We start from the raw sequence: 17,412 nt of genomic DNA, 5'->3' as shown, positions 1-17,412 counted from the left end.
TAATTCTATGAAATATTCACTGAAGAAACAGTCTGAAAACTAGCCCAGTCTCTTATATATTTGGACACAGACTGAGAATTTTCTTAGGGTCAGCCAATCGTGTGGCAGCAGTGCAATGTATAAAATCATGCAGATATGGGCCATGAGCTTCAGTTAATGTTCACATCAACCATCAGAATGGGGAAAAAATGTGATCCCATTGATTTTGACCATGGCATGATTGTTGGTGTCAGACGGGCTGGTTTAATATCTCTGTAACTGATGATCTCCCTGGATTTTCACACACAACAGTCTCTAGAATGTAAAGAGAAATGTATGAAGAATGTATGGTGCGAAAACAAAAAACATCCAGTGAGCGGCAGTTCTGTGGACGAAAACACCTTGATGATGAGAGAAGCCAACGGAGAATGGTCAGACTGGTTGAGCTGACAGAAAGTCTACAGTAACTCAGATATCCACTCTGTACAATTGTAGTGAGCAGAATAGCATCTCCGAATGCACAACACATCGAACCTTGAGGCGGATGAGCTACAACTGCAGAAGACCACGTCGGGCACTTTATTAGGACCATTATTGTGTTCCTAATAAAGTGCTAAGTGAGTGTATATACTGTACTGCCATTCAAGTAAAGACATTTATATTGAGAAGTATTTAAAAAAAGGTTGTATTCGTCAAACCTTCTGTTCATTGGAGAATCGTTCACTTGCAGCAATAACAGCTTTGCAGACCTTAGGCATAGCATCCATTTGTTAAGATTTCAGCTGGAGTGTCGTGTGTTTTGTAGCATTTCTCATACAGTAGGTGTGACCGGTTTGTGGGGAACTTCTCAAACTTTATGATCTGACTTTACCCACATCAGATCAACACCTCAAACTTGGATTCATTTATCAATAATACTCGTTTTTTTTAAGTGTTTACCATGCAATCTCTGCCCATTCTTCCCTTTACTGCTTTTTTGTCAGTTTCAGATATCTCTCTCAGATGTGTGTGTGTGTTTGAAAATATAGTGATATCTAGGTAACTAATCTAAATAATTTAGAGGGCACTTCTTCTCTCTCTTTTTCTCATGCCCTCCACCCTTTCTCTAACTCACTCTTTCCCACCCGTTTCTCTGTTTTGTTATGAGTAGTTTGAGGTTGGCAGGGTGTTGATGGGTACAGCGTTTACTGAAGCATGCTAACACTGTTCAGGAAAACACACACACACACACAGATACCACATTTGACCTGTGTCACTGTAAAGTTTTTTTTTTTTGCTTGTGACAAGCAATTACTGGCCAAAGTATCATGTTTTATTGAGAGTGCAAAGTGTGAAGATGAGGTTAAAGCATTGAATTATTAAATTGAATGTACACATGGCAATTAAAGGCCTTGATGACATAATCATATGCATATGAAATGTATAATCAGTGGACAAAATATGTTTTAAAAAATGCTTTTTTATATTTACTGCATTATGCACCAATATAGCGATTAGTGTGATTTAAAGAAAGTTGTCAATATAAGTCAGCACAAGAATTGAATCGGTACAGATGAAAGGGATTGAAAACCCTGGACTCATGAGCTGGAAGATTTGGTCTGAATATGAGATAGGTTGTGCGGTCTCACAGGAAGCATACTCATTTCCAAGTTCCAATCTGAATAATTATGCAGAAAATGTGTTGTGGTATACACTGTGTAGCCTGTATAATACAGAGTGGGAAAATGTACAGCTGCAATGGCCAGTGAATGCCAAATGTTATCATACATATAGATATGTTAACAGCCATTTTTACATTTCTTGTCAAATCTCAATCCAAGTCGTCTTGCAAGTCGCTGTAGATAAGCAAAGTAAGCAGTAAGCAAAATCAGCAAAATTACCCACCGCTGTGCACACATTCGTCTGGTGGTGTGTGTTCATTTGCACCCGGCAGATAGCATGCCATCGTAACACTTTCAGGTCAGCAATTTCCCATGCTGTGTTTTGCCTATTGGTATGTAGATGTCAAGAAACAGTTTGTTTCTCACAAATATCGAATGCTGAATTCACACATACACACGCATACGTGTTCACACTTTTTTTAATTTTTTAACAGAGATAGACCGTTCTTCAGATAATCTTATACTGTGAGTGTTGAGTTCTGGGCATACTTCTGAATTCACACCAGATCTCTTTAATATATTGATCATTAGGGCAGCTTTGGCTGTGTATTGCTGGTAGCATGTAGCAGCAACAGACTTGGCAATACCAAACTATTTCCTGTACAGTACTGCCGAACTGTTGAGTGTTAAATGATTCATGTAAAGAATTAAATTTTACAGTATCGATTATTTCAGTGGAGCTGTTATAAATATACGGTCTCATAAGGAAACTGATGTATATTTGTATATACAGTGTGGTACAACAGTCTGAGACCACTAGTGAAATGTATCTACAGGTACTTTGTATTTTTTTGTAATTACATTTTTTTTAACTACAAATTATATGATCCCATAACAACTTGTGAAAAGTTTAAGTGAATATTTTTCTTGAATTTCAGAATTGATTCGTATTTTTAATGGTCCCCATTTGCTGTAATGGAAGCATGCACTCATGCTGATCATATCATCCAGCGTGATTTGAACATTTTCTGAAGAGCATCTTGTGTGCTTCAATGGAAGTAAAGTAATCTGACCTTTTGTACAAAAGAATTAACATGTCACAAATTTGCTTATTTGATTAGTGACATAGAAATAGTCTAAAAAAAAATTACGTAATGCAATTAATCATGTCCCTGGACTGTAATGAGGAATATTCCTTTCATCTGAGCAATTCTATTTTGGGATACCACCTGTTTTCCCCAGGGGGAAGTAAGCGCAGATTATACGGACATAGAACAATAAAGCAGACAACACAAGATGAAAACATGTTCTTGCATTTAAACAGATTGATGGAGCACAAATCCAAAGGCAGGGATCTCAAGACATGTTTTTCTAAGTTTCAAACTTCCTTTAACTTGACGCCACAACCTAAAAACAGTATGTTTATGATGTGACGCAACCGAGACGCTCCAAAAGCACCCGTCTGTACATTGATGCATCCTTAGACGAGAACTTATAATAAATCTTGAACTGACATATTCAATTGCAAAATGGATTAACGTGAACTCTTGTCCGAAGATAGGCTTATGTTCAATAATATGAATAAAATATATATATTGCATTGTAAAGCCACTTTTTATAGTCTTTTTTAATGCTTCACTTGTGTGCCAAAATAATGTAATGCATTTGAATTATCTGTATTATTATTATACATTTTATATATATATATATATATATATATATATATATATATATATATTTATAACTAATTAAATATAACAATTTATGATTATATAAGATAATCATTATATATAAAATTATTGTTCTTTGAGGTGCTTTCTCAGCAGATATTTATGCATGCGATTAATTTGATTGATTAATTTAAAAATGTTTTAATCCATTGACAGCCCTACTTATTATTTCAAGACTGAAATGAAAACAAAACAAAAATATCCCAAATTTTCAATGTGATCTCTTTGGACCCCACTGTACTTGTTTTGATGCGTTCTGTTTGGAAAAGTCAGCAGTCATGTTTTAATTGCTCTGAATAAACTCTTGCTATCCTCACAGTAGTTTGTTTTTATATTGATTTGCTTTTATATGAACTTTTTATATTTAAAAAACAAAAATACAATTGTCACTTCTGCTGATTTCACACTAGCTTGTCTAGCTCTCGTGTGTTCACAGTAACAATCTTCCGCAAACAGCCTGTAACCTCACGCAAATCAGCCACATATTGTATGTATATTTATAGGTACCTGGGTCTGGAGATCCCCTACTGACACATATGCAACGGATGCAGAAACACAACGTAAAAAACATAAAGTAGAACAAAAGAGAACGTCTTTGCAGATAAATAATACATTCTTTGTACTTAAACTGAATATGCTTTCCTTATGTTGACTTGATAGTTTCTGGCATTAAATCATGCATGAGCTTTTTTCTGTTTAACAGTTTAAAGTGCAAAAGCTAGCTACAAATGATCAGGAAAACCTCTTCCATATTTTTGCAATTGATCTTTAAAATTGCACACACAAAAACAAACAAAAAAAACTATTCTGTTTGTCGTGGTGACATAATGGAGTGTCAACTTTTATATATTATTTCCTATTAATATCTACATTTAAGAAAGCTTTCTTTTGCAATATTTTGCATTTCTTGAGATGCAAACTTGTGACTACTAAGACCTACAGTAAATGAATGAACATGACCTAGAAATGACGTTCTCGTATTAAGAAAATGTTAGAGTCTTGCATTCTTGATTATAGTCTGTGGACAAGCCCGAGTCAGGTAGTACAAGTAACCCATTTTAAATACATTTTCCCCTTTAATGCATTCCAATTATTTCAGTTTCAAGTGTTTCACAGTGAAAGCAACACATCGTTCAGTTGTTCCAATGCATAAAAACATATTACAATAGACTACTTCAGATTAATGAAATGCAATCCCTGTTGAGACAGTATTTTGTATTTAAATGATAACTGAGACAAACAGCAGCAAAAGGGAAATTATTATTTTTGTCATGATGTTAATGATGTTTAATAATTTTACAGACATGGAGAGTTCTGGTTATCAGGTAAAACTAAGCATGCACCAGATCATTCATCTGTCACTTTTCTACTAATTAAAAAAGGGTTAAATGTTGTGGTTAAATCAGCCACAACATTAAAACCACCTGCCTAACATTGTGGGTGTTATATTTGACTCTGAGCTCAAGTCTGATAGAAAAATAAATGCTGTTGTTAAAAACAGTTTTTTCCATCTTAGAACTATAGCAAAGTTGAAGTCCATCCTTTCTTTTGATGATTTGTAGAAGGTTGTGCATGCTTTTGTGTCTTCTCGATTGGACTATTGTAATGCTTTGTATCTGGGTGTGAGTCAGGCCTCTCTCTCTCGCCTGCAGCTGGTCCAGAATTCAGCTGCTAGGCTTTTAACTGGAACCAGGAAAAGAGACCATATCACCCCAGTTTTGATTTCTCTACATTGGTTACCGATCCAATACAGAATCAAGTACAAAGTGTTGATGTATGTATTTAAGGCTCTTCATGGTCTTGCACCTGAGTACATCTCTGCCTTAATAAGTTTGAATCAGCCTTCTAGGTCTCTCTGCTCTGGTGATCAGCTGTGTCTGTCAGTTCCTTGATCTCGCCTAAAAACTCAAGGTGATAGAGCTTTTGCAGTGGCAGCCCCTAGACTTTGGGATGAGCTTCCATTAGTCATAAAATCATCTCTGTCTCTATTCTCTTTCCAGGGGGCCTTAAAAACGTATTTATTTTCCCTAGCTTTTAATTATTCTTCTCACCACAATTATACAAAGCGGCCAGTCTCTGTTGACCTCTCTCATCAACAAGACATTTCCATCTGAAGATCTGCCCCTCACTGGATGTTTTTTTTGTGGACTGTTGTGTGTGAAAATCCCAGGAGATCAGCAGTTACAGAAATACTCAAACCAGCCCAACTGGCACCAACACCAATTGCGGTGAGAAGATTATCATCTCTGATTGGTATTATGATGTGGGTTGGTGCTGTTTTGGCAGCACGAGAGGGACCTACACAATGTTAGGCAGGTGGTTTTAATGTTGTGGCTGATCGGTGTATATGTACTGCAAGAGAATGCCATTAAACCGGTGAGCTAAAATACTGGTGTACAGAACAGCTTGAGGAAGGACCTGGGAAATGTGTCCATTAGAAAGGAAAATGTATTCAATATATCACATAAAATAACAAAGCTCTAAAGTGCAAGTCACACGTCCAAACCACACGTTATGTGACAGCTTACCATAACATTGTGGTGAAATCAATGACTGAACTTATGACTCACAGAGAGGGATGGTCTCAAAGACGTGTTTATTTATCTTTAAATGTCATCTAGGAATTGTTTCACAGATATACATTTATTGAATGCGATTTACTGACAAAGATTATATTAATGTACAGTACATTTATTTTTATTTTTTTTTATGTTTAAAGAAAATGAGGGACAGGTCAAATTTTTTTTTTTTTTGTAACTTCTGAAAAATCAGGCCGTTAGATTTCCATAGTTTAATATTCAATGTCTGGGTCTGCGACAGGGCGAAAACACTCAAATCTGTACATAAAAGGCATTTGAAATCTACCAAAAATAAATGATGATGGCCTGGTAAAAAGCCTTCATGTCAGTTTTAATGTGAAATTATATAACACAATGAAAAAAGTTGATATCTGTTCGTTTGAATAAAAATCAACATGAAAGTGCCCGAAGTTGAGGAAGCGCCCACCTGAAGCGGAAGTACATTTAGTCAAGTTTTGCAAGCAGAAAGCGAAATCAAAAACTTCTAGACTTTCAAATGCATCCAAGTGCATCCCATATGAAGTCAAACGTCTTATGAGATAATAATGAAAACGTGTCTAGCACTTACTCTGAACATCAATAACACTTCTTAAGTGTACTTACATTGGAATGTTACATTAATGAGCCATTTGAAAGTCCTCCAAGGGTTAAGTTGTAATTCTATAATCATTCAATGGTATAATTACCACTGTCCATAGCGAATACACCCTTTGTCAGACTTATCTGGACAGGAAGTCTGTACTTTTGGCCCCAGTATGCACGCAGACTACATTAACTGGAGCTCCAGAGGAAGGGAATGGGTGGGTGCAGTTAATTTTGACCCATACAAACATACAAAATGTCCCAGCACCTCTCCTTGCATCCCCCCCTTTGTTTTTTCCTTTAAATGCTGAAGTCACAGCTAACTCACTTCCATTTATTCACTTACTAACACACACTATTTCTGGTCCTTTTCTCTCGCTCTGTCTGTCTTGATCTGTCTTGGACAATGTTTTGTTTTCTCTCTGGACTACTTTTGCTTTTGCTGGATCCATCTATGATCTGTGGTAGGAGATCTTCTAAGATTTCAATCAACGAGTTTTGTTGCATGAGCATCTCTGGCAGCGGTGCCGCCACTCTTGTTTGTGGACTTTGAGGATTAATATATTATTATTATCTAGGAGCCTCCACAAACCATTGACTAACTCAGCTTTACAAGTTTTTCACTAAACTGCCAACCTGTTTGTGGTTGAATAGCTTAAAGGCATAGTACACCCTAAAATAAAATTGGCATCATTATTTAATCACCCTCATGTAATTTCAAACCTGATTGATATTCTTTCTACTGTGGAACAAGAGGAGACATTTTGTAGAATGTTAACGGTGCTGCTCTTTCCCATACAACCAAAGTGAATGGTGACTGAGGCTGTTAGTCCCTATATTTTTGCCCAACATCTTCTTTAGCATTCCACAGAAGAAAGAAAGTCAAATGTGTTTGGAGCAGCATAGGGGTGAGTAAATGTACATTTTTGGGTGAACTATCCCTTTAATTTTAAGAAATTGTTCTGTTGATCATCATTAAAAGCTTTACGTCTATTCTCAGGTCAAAGGACACAAGATAACAGAACAGCATTTGAAGGTAAGGGACAAACAACTTTTTTGCCAACCTGGCACCAATTATATTTTTGAAAAAACTTTCTATTTTTCCATTTCAAATATACAAAGCAGCTGCATCACTTGTTAAATGTTAATCCGAGATGATTTTCGGGTTGCATGCCAGAAATAAACAAAAAAGCAAAATTTCCAGCCAAAGTGCAAATGTGCCCGTATTTTGCTGGTGGTGGATGTTAATTTCACACTTTACTGTATCCTTCATATTACTGTACTGTATAGTGTATAATATTATATATAGTGTATAATGTTAGTTTTATGTAGTCAGGTTGATTCAGACATGTTAAATATGATTTGACTTCAATCAAAGCAGTTCATTTGAATGTTACCACATGAATTTGGACTGTAGGAAATAATTGGACAATTGACACTAAGATGTACATCTCTGCCTCAACAATATTGCTGTTCTAAAAAGCTTAACTTCTCGAATGCTAATAACAGATTGAACTGAAGTTCAATTCTTTTTGTCGAGTTACTCCTCTAAATTTGACTTTTTAACATATAGAAATGCATCAATGATAAATCTTCCACTTTTTCGTTTACACTAGATGAGAGTCAAAGAGTCAAAATCAAGGATGCAAAGCAAGCATTAAATGAGTCTATTGACACAGGTAAAGTATGCATTATTTACTCCTGCACTCTTATCTGACATCATAGACAGTATCTGCAATCATAACCAGACTTTTCACTCTTTCAGAGGGGCACGACGGCATATTTGAGGAGCAAGGTGAGAGAAAGAGAGTGCACCTATGTGACACTTTATGGAGGGTGTAAGCTATTAGACTTCACTAGATCACTTGTTTGTCTTCATAAGTAATAAACCACTGTTGCTCTCTCAGAGGATTTTCAGGATCAAGATTCTATCTTCAAATTCAGTCACTGTGATGAGGGGAATTTGAAGATGTTTGGTGAAGAATACTGCTTGGATAGCTTCCATAAGAACATGAGTATATACGGAGAGGAGAATTGGTGTAATATGGAGATGGTTGTAAGGTAAGCACAAACATAATTACATGTAGATTTACTTCAAATGAATCAGTATAATTTTTATAACAGCTGTTGGGCCATTTTGCAGAAGCAAATTTATATTGTAAACCCTCTAGCATTAATCTAGTGTCTTCTTTCTTAAAATAAAACTAACAAGCAAAAGAAAATGTTTGTGCATTTGCAAAATTGTTAATTTTAGGGTTGGAATTTAGGTTGGGTGCATTGCTCTTGATTGCATTACAATATAAGTAACATTTCATTTCTATACTTGTGAATTTCTGTGCACTCATTTTTGTACCTGACTTTTGAGAAATGAGATCAGGCTGCTTAGTTACTGGAAAACACACAAAGACAGGAAATGTTTGGAGAAAACAATGGAAGGATGTGAAGGAAAGAGACAAGAGAGAGCTACTGGTCCATTAAACATTTCCCTGTTCTACGTAAGAGTTAATAAGAAACTGAGTGTGTGTGTAACTGGGCCTGCTCGACACGCTTTGAGAGGGTTTCGAACCGGCGTAAGCTGACACGGGAGGCGGGCGTGCTAATGAGGTGGCTAAAGGCTATAGTGTCTAGCATCGGTTGCTAGTGCTCCTCTTGAGGCCAGGGGAGTGAGGTTTACATACTGCACAGCTATCACATACTGGCTGGCTGGTGCATTATTTAAGTACAAAACGAGTACGAAGGGCCTATTCACTCCAAGCCTGATATTTTGGTACAAATGTTCATTCCGAACAAGCTTTTGAATAGGAACAATGGATACCTATGGTGCTATTCACAACGGGATCTTCGGGTGACAATCCAAAGTTTTGTTTTCTTTTCACGGAGAGCAGTCTGCTGCCCCACAATTCAGTGTGTTGGTGGTGCTAATCAAATTTAATATTATTTTTAATAAGGACTACAGCAGTCATCCATTTCATAAAGCATGTGGCTCGCATGTTCATGGTAGTTGTAGTCCTTAATGACCATTGACCATGTAATTCATGTTCTAAAATATAGTCTAAAATGCTAATTGTCTTCCGGGTTTTTGGACTACAACCTGAACAGCTCTATTGCTTTGATTTAAGTCTCACAAGCTGGACATTGAGAAATGAATGTCTGGAAGTTTAGTACGTTTTTGATTCACTAAAATGAACTGGCTGAAAAGAGTCATTCGGGAGGTAGCGTTGTATATTTCTCACTGTAGATTCAAAAGAACCGGCTCATATTCAGGAATCAAGGTACACTTTTTGCACAGTATGTTTTGCATGTAGATGTTGTTGCGGCACCGCTATACTATAAAGTAATGGAGGAAACAATGACAGAATGTTTTATATGATGTTTCTTATACATAAGCTGAATAAGAACCGGTTGTCGGTTCCCATGGTATCAACAGGCACAATTCATTTTTAATTACTTTGTGTCTCTTTCTTTTTTCCAGGAGTTACCACAAGTTAACTGAGTGTCTGGAGATTGTATCTAAGTTTGTGAGTTGTTACTATCCTAATGTGGTGGTGGAGCAGTTATTCGTGAGAATTCACCAGCATTACTTCCACCTTTGTAGCGATGAAGAGGATTTACCCGATGCCCCGGCAGAAGTCGTGCTCGCAGCCACTCTACTGCCCATCCTCCTAATACCCTTCATAGTGTATATTGTAGTGTGGAAGAGTAGTTTAAGGGACTGAGTGCTTTTTGCATTAACCTCCAACACATCCTGACTGTGTGTGCAGCTTAAATAGGAAGTTAAGGCCAGCTCTGTGTGAATAAAGTTCAGCTGCTTCACAGTGATGTAAGAATTGTGTTATGAATACACACACACACATAGTGGCTGTGGGATTTCCCACACACTAATGACTTAACATAGAACAAAATAATAGAACAGGTATGATTTCTGATGATCATTTAAATATATATATATATATGTGAGGATCTACTATTATTACTATGTGATAGTAAAACGTTTCCTGTACTGTACATATCCCGATAGATATATTTGTGTGACTATCAGGCTGGATTTTACAACTGCTTCAAATGGGGCTTAGCCATTCATAATCTAACATCTGATTTATCTGCTTTATAACATTTCTAGCCGATGCCAGACTTATCAATCATTTGCTATAAATATTCTTATCGTTGGTTTGGTTCCATCAAGGTCCAAATAAAAATAGACATTAAACAAGTAAAATTAAATACTTTCATTTGTAAAGTACAGTTATTAATAAAGTGTGATTTATATATATATATATATATATATATATATATATACATATAATTGATATGGTTGATTTCATGGTCCTGTGTTTTGAATGAAAGTCTGTTTTATTGATTTTCTTTGAGATTTCCCAGCAAAATTATAATTTTTATTTTTTTTGTTGCACTTTATACTCACTTTGAAATGAATGAAATCAAATTAAAATCATTATAAAATTAATCAACTTTAAGACATTGGACAGACATTACAAAATAGGCCAAAATGTTATCCATCAGTAAACAGAGAACACAAAGTGGCAGAATACCTGAGAACTTTGAAGAACCCTAAATCAAAAGCTCATTTCCCTCAAAAGTTTGAACTGTGACACTTTGCCAATTGCAAATCTTTGCTCTGTCTGGCAAGACACCACATTATTGGATCAACCAATAGGCCTATTGTACAAAGGTGCCTGGAATTGTTCCTGGTAGGCAGCAGAGGTCCAAACCCCCACTCCCATCCCTAATCCTATCTATACAGAGCCTGTTGGCTGAGTAGCCTGCCAGGAACAACCCGGGCACCTTTTCCCATTCCAAAGCAAAAGCATGATTTTGAGTTTAGAACGGAGTAAAACTCACTCCTACCACATGCTATCTGAGCTTTAAAAATACACACCAATATGGTGATATGCCTACTACTGTAAATATCTTGACAGAGCTTTTTATTTGGCTAACATATTCACTGTTATCAGTATTGTACAGAAAATCCACTAATCAAGGCCACAGGTGTTTCAACATGACTCACATCAGCATTGTCGTATAGGACGTGGAGACTAAGTGGAGCTTGACCATGGTCAGAAATGAACTTTTCAATTAAGAGGCAATATTTGCCATCTGGTTTTGATTTTCTGGGGCATTTTATACCTTCAAAGGGCAACTGATGATTGCACTTTATATTAGGTGTCTTTAACTACTATGCACGTACATTAAAATACATACAATACTATTTATTTTTGCAAAATTCCTACAAGATTCACATTTGCTGATACTGAGGTTGAGGTATGGTTAAGGTAGGGTTAGGTTTATGGTTAGGTGTAAGGTTAACAGTGTAAGTGCAAATGTAATTAAATACAGGTACTTTAAATGTAAGTACAATGCAACAACACATAATGAATGCACATAATAAGTACATTGTATCAAATGTTTAAGTACATAGTAGTTAAAGACACCTGATATAAAGTAGGTCCAAATGTACATACTGTATACTGTGCCATCATTTATGTCAATTAATTCAATTCAACCAATTAACATTCATTCTCAATATGAATAATGAGGGAATTTATTACCTCTTTCCCTTAAATTCAATCAGTTTTAATAACTATACCTTTTTTATTGTATTTTAGTTTTTCGCCATGAAAATAGACATGGAAGATGGCATTATGTTTAATCACAAACAAACAAACAAACAAACAAACAAACTAGAAATTCAATCAACATCCTTCCAGACTTCCAGATGTGAGTAATGTGGAATTAAGTGAGGTAAAAACCAATACATTCTTCTCCAAACATTGTTCAACAATTTATTTATATATTTAATATAGTGTTTAATGGTCATCCATGCATCACTCACGTTTTGATTTCTGTCTTCGGCACAATCTGTGACACAAATACCGTAATGTGAGAATCACAGCTCCCCCTGTTGTCATTGTAACAGCTAACAAAAATGTCACTACATCAACCGACTGGTATGAGTACCACGGCAACCTATAAGACTCTGTTCGTAAATGTGCTGCCCCTTTGTGCCGCATTACAAACTCTATCCAATAGAGGGCGCTGTCTCGAGGATGCGTAGGCTTGTCGCGGTGTAGCCTAGATAGCCGCTGCATGTTCTCTTTCTACGATGGCTGATGTAAGACTTCCCGCACTGCTGTTGAAAAGCTCTGGCTGTCCAGTCTAGTAGCATCAAGAACTTTAGCCACCCCCCCGTACTTCAAGACGCAACATATTAGCAAACTGGTCAAACAGCAACGGAAGCCCAACCACAGGAAAGCCATGATATATAGATTCATATATTCCATTGGTCCCACCGTGTGCAACAAATGCCCTTGTTTTAGGATGACCTAGTAGGTCATTCTGAGGCAACCAGTCGACCAAAAGAGTATTGTTGCCAAGATTATGAGGTCGCTTACCCAGGTGCCTCCAGATCACTCTTTGGGGTAGCTGAGCAAAACCAGCGGCAATTTCAGATGTGATCTCATTGGGTAGACCTTTCACAAGTGTACCTAGTGACATCACAATAACCCCGTGCTCTCCCGACCCTTCCACAAACTCCTCCAGCTCTGGTGGTAAGCGCTTGGAAGGTTTGCACTGGAAGCCACCGATGTAGACGACGTTGGGCATGGTTGGACGTGGGAACTCAAAGATGAAGTCCGATCTCATAAGCCACATATCTGTCCCCTGTAGCAAATGGTAGAAATTGGTTTCAGGTCCAAAGTAACGTGCTACTAATCTGTCATAAACAGGGTTTACGATGAATTGGTCTATGCCCATGTTCAGCACATAATGTAATATGTTTTTGACGCGCTCAGCAAATGACATGTGGTTTGGCACACCGCTCCCCGGTGCAGGCACGTAGGAAACTGGAGAGGGTGCGATAACAAAGTGTCCTTCTCCACTCATGATCCATCTCACATTGAACACTGTGGGTAAACCGAGTTTATGGGCCACTAGAACGCCCACAGGTATACCCGGGTCAATAAGGGCCACGTTGTAATGTGCATCATAGAGCTGTTTCATTAGTACTGGGTTTTCAAAAATCTCCACCACTAGTTGACTTGCCTGGTGATGCATTTTGGAGAGCATTGTCAGCATCTGCCAATAAAACTGCATGGTTGCAAGCAGAGAACCTCAATGTCTCTGTATCTCAAGCATTTTACTTAAGAACCTTACCATGAAATCTTGGTCCTCGATGTTAATGTGCTCTGGTAGGGGGACCGTGATGGCCTTATAGTGTGGTGAATCCTCCTTGATGTACCAACTGCTAGCGGTCCGCACAACGGTGACCTCATGACCCGCCGAATGCAAATCCTCAATCAACAGTTTCATGTTAACCCAGTGGCTGCCATCCACTGGAAAGACAAGGACTTTGCCAGCCAGAGCAAAGGAAGTGCCAATTGTGAGGAGGATGGAGAGCAAAAAAAGGCAGCGTGAACCTCTGAGAAAATCCATTGTTTCCTAGTGCACAGAAACATATATAAAGCAAAGATAAATGGATAGTCAATCCCAAATTAAACTTTAGTTATTGTTTTCTTGCCCTCATGTAGTTTCAAACCTGTATGACTTTCTGTCATCTGTGAAAAACAAAAGATGTTTGGCAGAATGACATTCTCAGTCACTATTCACCTTCATTGTATAGTGACTGAGACTAAGGCCAAAAATGCAATTTCTTGAATACACATCTACTACAATGAACATGTTTTCAGTTTCTGAGTTCAAAGTAATTTTTATATTTTTCCTGGTACATAAAGTAAAAAATGTCATGTGGTGCAACCGCCCAAAGCAATGAATTTAAAGCTGAAATTCTTGGCATGAGTAATGAAGAATAATCTTTTTTATTCATATTTTTTAAAAAATAAGCAGTTTTTAAAGTTTTAAAATGATAACTTTTGTCGACCAGGTCAAAGTCATGTGGTGTAACCAACATTTAGGTAACCATTTTGTTGTTTATGTTGACAAAAACCATAAAACAGAATGGATCCTTTTTGAACCTCAAGACTGTGTACAGACGTTGCCAAAAGTATTGGCAGTGACATACATTTTGTTTCGCAGATTTTTTTGCTTACTTTGTTGTGGTGTTGATTCACATTGTTTCTAGATTATTGATCATATGCATTTTAAATAATTGCAAAAAGCTTCATTGGCCAAAAAAATTAACTATCACAAAAACCCAAATTTCACAAAATGACAGCACACAATTTCACTAATCATATCAGCAGCACCTGGGAAAGTGTGAACAAGTACTAGTCAGGTGAAATCACTCTATCATTCTGATTGGATTATAAGAGCAGACTGATTGCTATAAAATGACGGAAGGAGTGCTTCCAATCATTGTATTCTTGTTCGCAATGGTTACCTCTAAAGAAAGACGTGCAGCCATCATCGCTTTGCATCAAAATGGCCTCACATGCAAGGAAATTGTTGCAAAGAATATTGCAACTGAAAGAACCATTTACCGGATCATCAAGAACTTCAATGAGTGAGGTTCAACTGCAGTGAAGATGGCTTCAGGACATCCCAGAGAGTCCAGCAAGCACCAGGACCATCTCCTCCTGAGGAGTCAGCTACAGAATCATGTCACCACCAGTGCAGAAGCTCAATATTGGCAGCAGTTTGGTGTGAGTGCATCTGCACACACAGTGAGGCGAAGAATTTTGGACAATCAAAAAGAAGCCACTTCTCTCCAAGAAAAACATCAAATACAGACTGAAATTCTGCAGGAAGTACAAGGATTGGACAGCAGAAGAAGTTATTTTCTCTGATGAAGCCCCCTTCCGACTGTTTGGGACATCTGGAAAATAAATTTTTCAGAGTCCTGTGTTGCGCTGACAGTGACGCATCCTGAGACCATCCATGTTTGGGGTTGCTTTTCATCCAAGGGAGTGGGCTCTCTCTCACAATTCTGCCCAAAATCACTGCCATGAATAAAGAATGGCATCAAAACGTCCTGCAAGAGCAACTTCTCCCAATGATCCAGGAGCAATTAGGTGATGATCCGTTCATTTTCCAGCATGATGGAGCACCATGTCACAAGGTAAGAGTGATAATGAAGTGGCTTGGAGATCATTACATTTAAATTTTGGATCCGCGGCCAGGCAACTCCCCAGAGCTTAATCCCATAGAGAACCTGTGGTCAATCCTCAAAAGGCGAGTAGACAAGCAGAAGCCCACAAATTGAGATAAACTCCGAGCACTAATAAGGCAAGAGTGGATCACCATTAGTCAGAATTTGCCCCAGAAGCTGATATCCACCATGACAGAGTGAATTGCAGAGGTTATGAAGAACAAGGGTCAACACTGTAAATATTGACTCTTTGCATATATTGAGTGTTTTTGCCAATAAAAACTTTTAAAACTTATGAAATACTTATCATTGTTTTCCAGTATACCACAGAAACATGTGAAAAATTATCTACAAATACTGAAGCAGCAAACTTTGCAAAACACAAAATGTATGTCACTACCAATACTTTTGTCCACGGCTGTAGTAGTACTAGTAAAAAGTTAAAAAACAAAAACATTTAATAAATCAAAAATCTGGTCATATGGAGTAACCCTGTGAAAACTTTATATTTTTTACTCAAAAATTCATGATATTTGTAAAAATAAATAAATAATTCTATTGAAAAAAGTGTTTTTTCAAGATGCAAAGAAAGTACTTTAATACTTTTTATTGATGTTACACCACTTGACAATAATTCAATCAATTATTATAGAAAATGCTGTAAATGCATTTTGAATCTTAATGAAACCAATTTGGACTCAAATATGACATTTCTATGAAAATGACCCATGTGTTTTAAACAAACAGATTTTGAATTTGAATCATATCGGACAACCTTATTTGTAAATGATCCATTCAGCAGTCGTTTGTATCACATAAATATAGAATAAGTGACCAAATTTGTTCATAGATGTTTCCTGTCTTAAATAATGTGTTAAATAGGAGACTAGCAAAAAAACGAGTCGTGCCTTTTCATACGAGCTAATCCGTATGATATCTTACGATTTTGCTATCTAATACAAATGATTACGAGATGCCGTAAAACTATGTTGCATTGTTCATTTATTTGTAAACATACGTTTAGTTTTGTTCCTGCACAATCCAACACATGCCTGAAAATATTTCATGCATGGACACACATGTGTTTCTGAAACCCTACACAGGAAATATAAGTTGCATTAAATAGATGTGGCCTCTAACAAGGGAGGTTTTGGAGAAACGCTGACTTCAAATAGTCAACAGCCCAAATAGTCAAGACCCTATAGTGGGCAATGAGACGAGTGAAACTAGTCATTCTTAATGTTCAAACTACCTTTGAGCATTGCAGAAAAACAGTCGAACAAGACAGGAAAGTGCAGATAATTGTACTCATGGGAAAAGCATAACAATTAGTTAAAAAGTAATTTCTGTTGCATTAAGAAACAGAAAGAAATAAACAGGATGTGGTAATCTGACAAAGAAAACAGAGAAACCTTTTACCTTGTTCTGTAGCCTCTCTTCCTCTCTTTGCGGGAAGTTTGTTCAGTGCGGACCATAGTTCAGATCGCACAACTATTGCATAACTCAGGCGACGTAATCCCAGGAAAATGGCCATTGTTAACAAAGCTCTCTCTCTCTCTCTCTCTCTCTCTCTCTCTCTGTGCAGAAAGAGTGTGCAACTCCTTTCTCACAAAAACTTCCCACACTGCTTCCTCCAATTCTTAAAACAAGGAAAAGTACCATTTTTTTTTACTGCCGTTTTAAACAAAACCACCAAAAATGTCATTTTGCATGTGTATTTGAGAGAAAGGGAGGAAGATCAACAGATAAAGAGAGAGTGAGAGATGGATCAAAGCAAATTAAGTAAATGTTTCCTAATTAATCACTACATTGCATTTTCTCTTTTTGACTCTTCTGGCATTCAAGGCTGATGGTTACAAGGACAGGGTCAAATACCTCCAGTA

The 17,412-nt window shown here is 37.1% G+C and overlaps 1 protein-coding gene and 1 pseudogene across 2 annotated transcripts; one reads left to right on the top strand and one right to left on the bottom strand.

Annotated features, from left to right (window-relative positions):
• The first annotated feature begins 6,768 nt into the window (after positions 1-6,768).
• LOC127634427 (receptor activity-modifying protein 1-like) lies at positions 6,769-10,748 on the top strand. Of its 2 annotated transcripts, none has more exons than XM_052113980.1 (6): positions 6,769-6,935; positions 7,472-7,507; positions 8,088-8,150; positions 8,237-8,266; positions 8,379-8,532; positions 9,944-10,745. In XM_052113980.1, exons 1-6 carry the CDS (start codon positions 6,878-6,880, stop codon positions 10,185-10,187), a joined length of 585 nt encoding a protein of 194 aa, XP_051969940.1. In that variant the 5' UTR covers positions 6,769-6,877; the 3' UTR covers positions 10,188-10,745. The 2 variants fall into 2 exon arrangements, with proteins under 2 accessions (XP_051969940.1, XP_051969941.1); XM_052113981.1 differs by lacking the exon at positions 6,769-6,935 and adding an exon at positions 6,942-7,379 and having other exon boundaries at positions 9,944-10,748.
• Positions 10,749-10,848: 100 nt separating this feature from the next.
• On the bottom strand, positions 10,849-17,014 carry LOC127634326 (UDP-glucuronosyltransferase 2A2-like; annotated as a pseudogene).
• Between the last annotated feature and the right edge of the window lie 398 nt (positions 17,015-17,412).

The sequence above is a fragment of the Xyrauchen texanus genome, chromosome 41 (assembly GCF_025860055.1).
Source record: "Xyrauchen texanus isolate HMW12.3.18 chromosome 41, RBS_HiC_50CHRs, whole genome shotgun sequence".
Lineage (NCBI taxonomy): Eukaryota > Metazoa > Chordata > Actinopteri > Cypriniformes > Catostomidae > Xyrauchen > Xyrauchen texanus.
Note: the sequence above shows the minus strand (reverse complement) of the source record. Positions and strands in the feature narration are given on the sequence as shown.

Excerpts from the sequence above, each read along its gene's own strand:
- LOC127634427 (XM_052113980.1), top strand. The coding sequence starts at position 6,878 with ATGTTTTGTTTTCTCTCTGGACTACTTTTGCTTTTGCTGGATCCATCT. Across the intron at positions 6,936-7,471 it reads GGATCCATCTATGATCTGTG|GTCAAAGGACACAAGATAAC; the intron begins GTAGGAGATCTT and ends GTCTATTCTCAG. Across the intron at positions 8,267-8,378 it reads CGGCATATTTGAGGAGCAAG|AGGATTTTCAGGATCAAGAT; the intron begins GTGAGAGAAAGA and ends TTGCTCTCTCAG.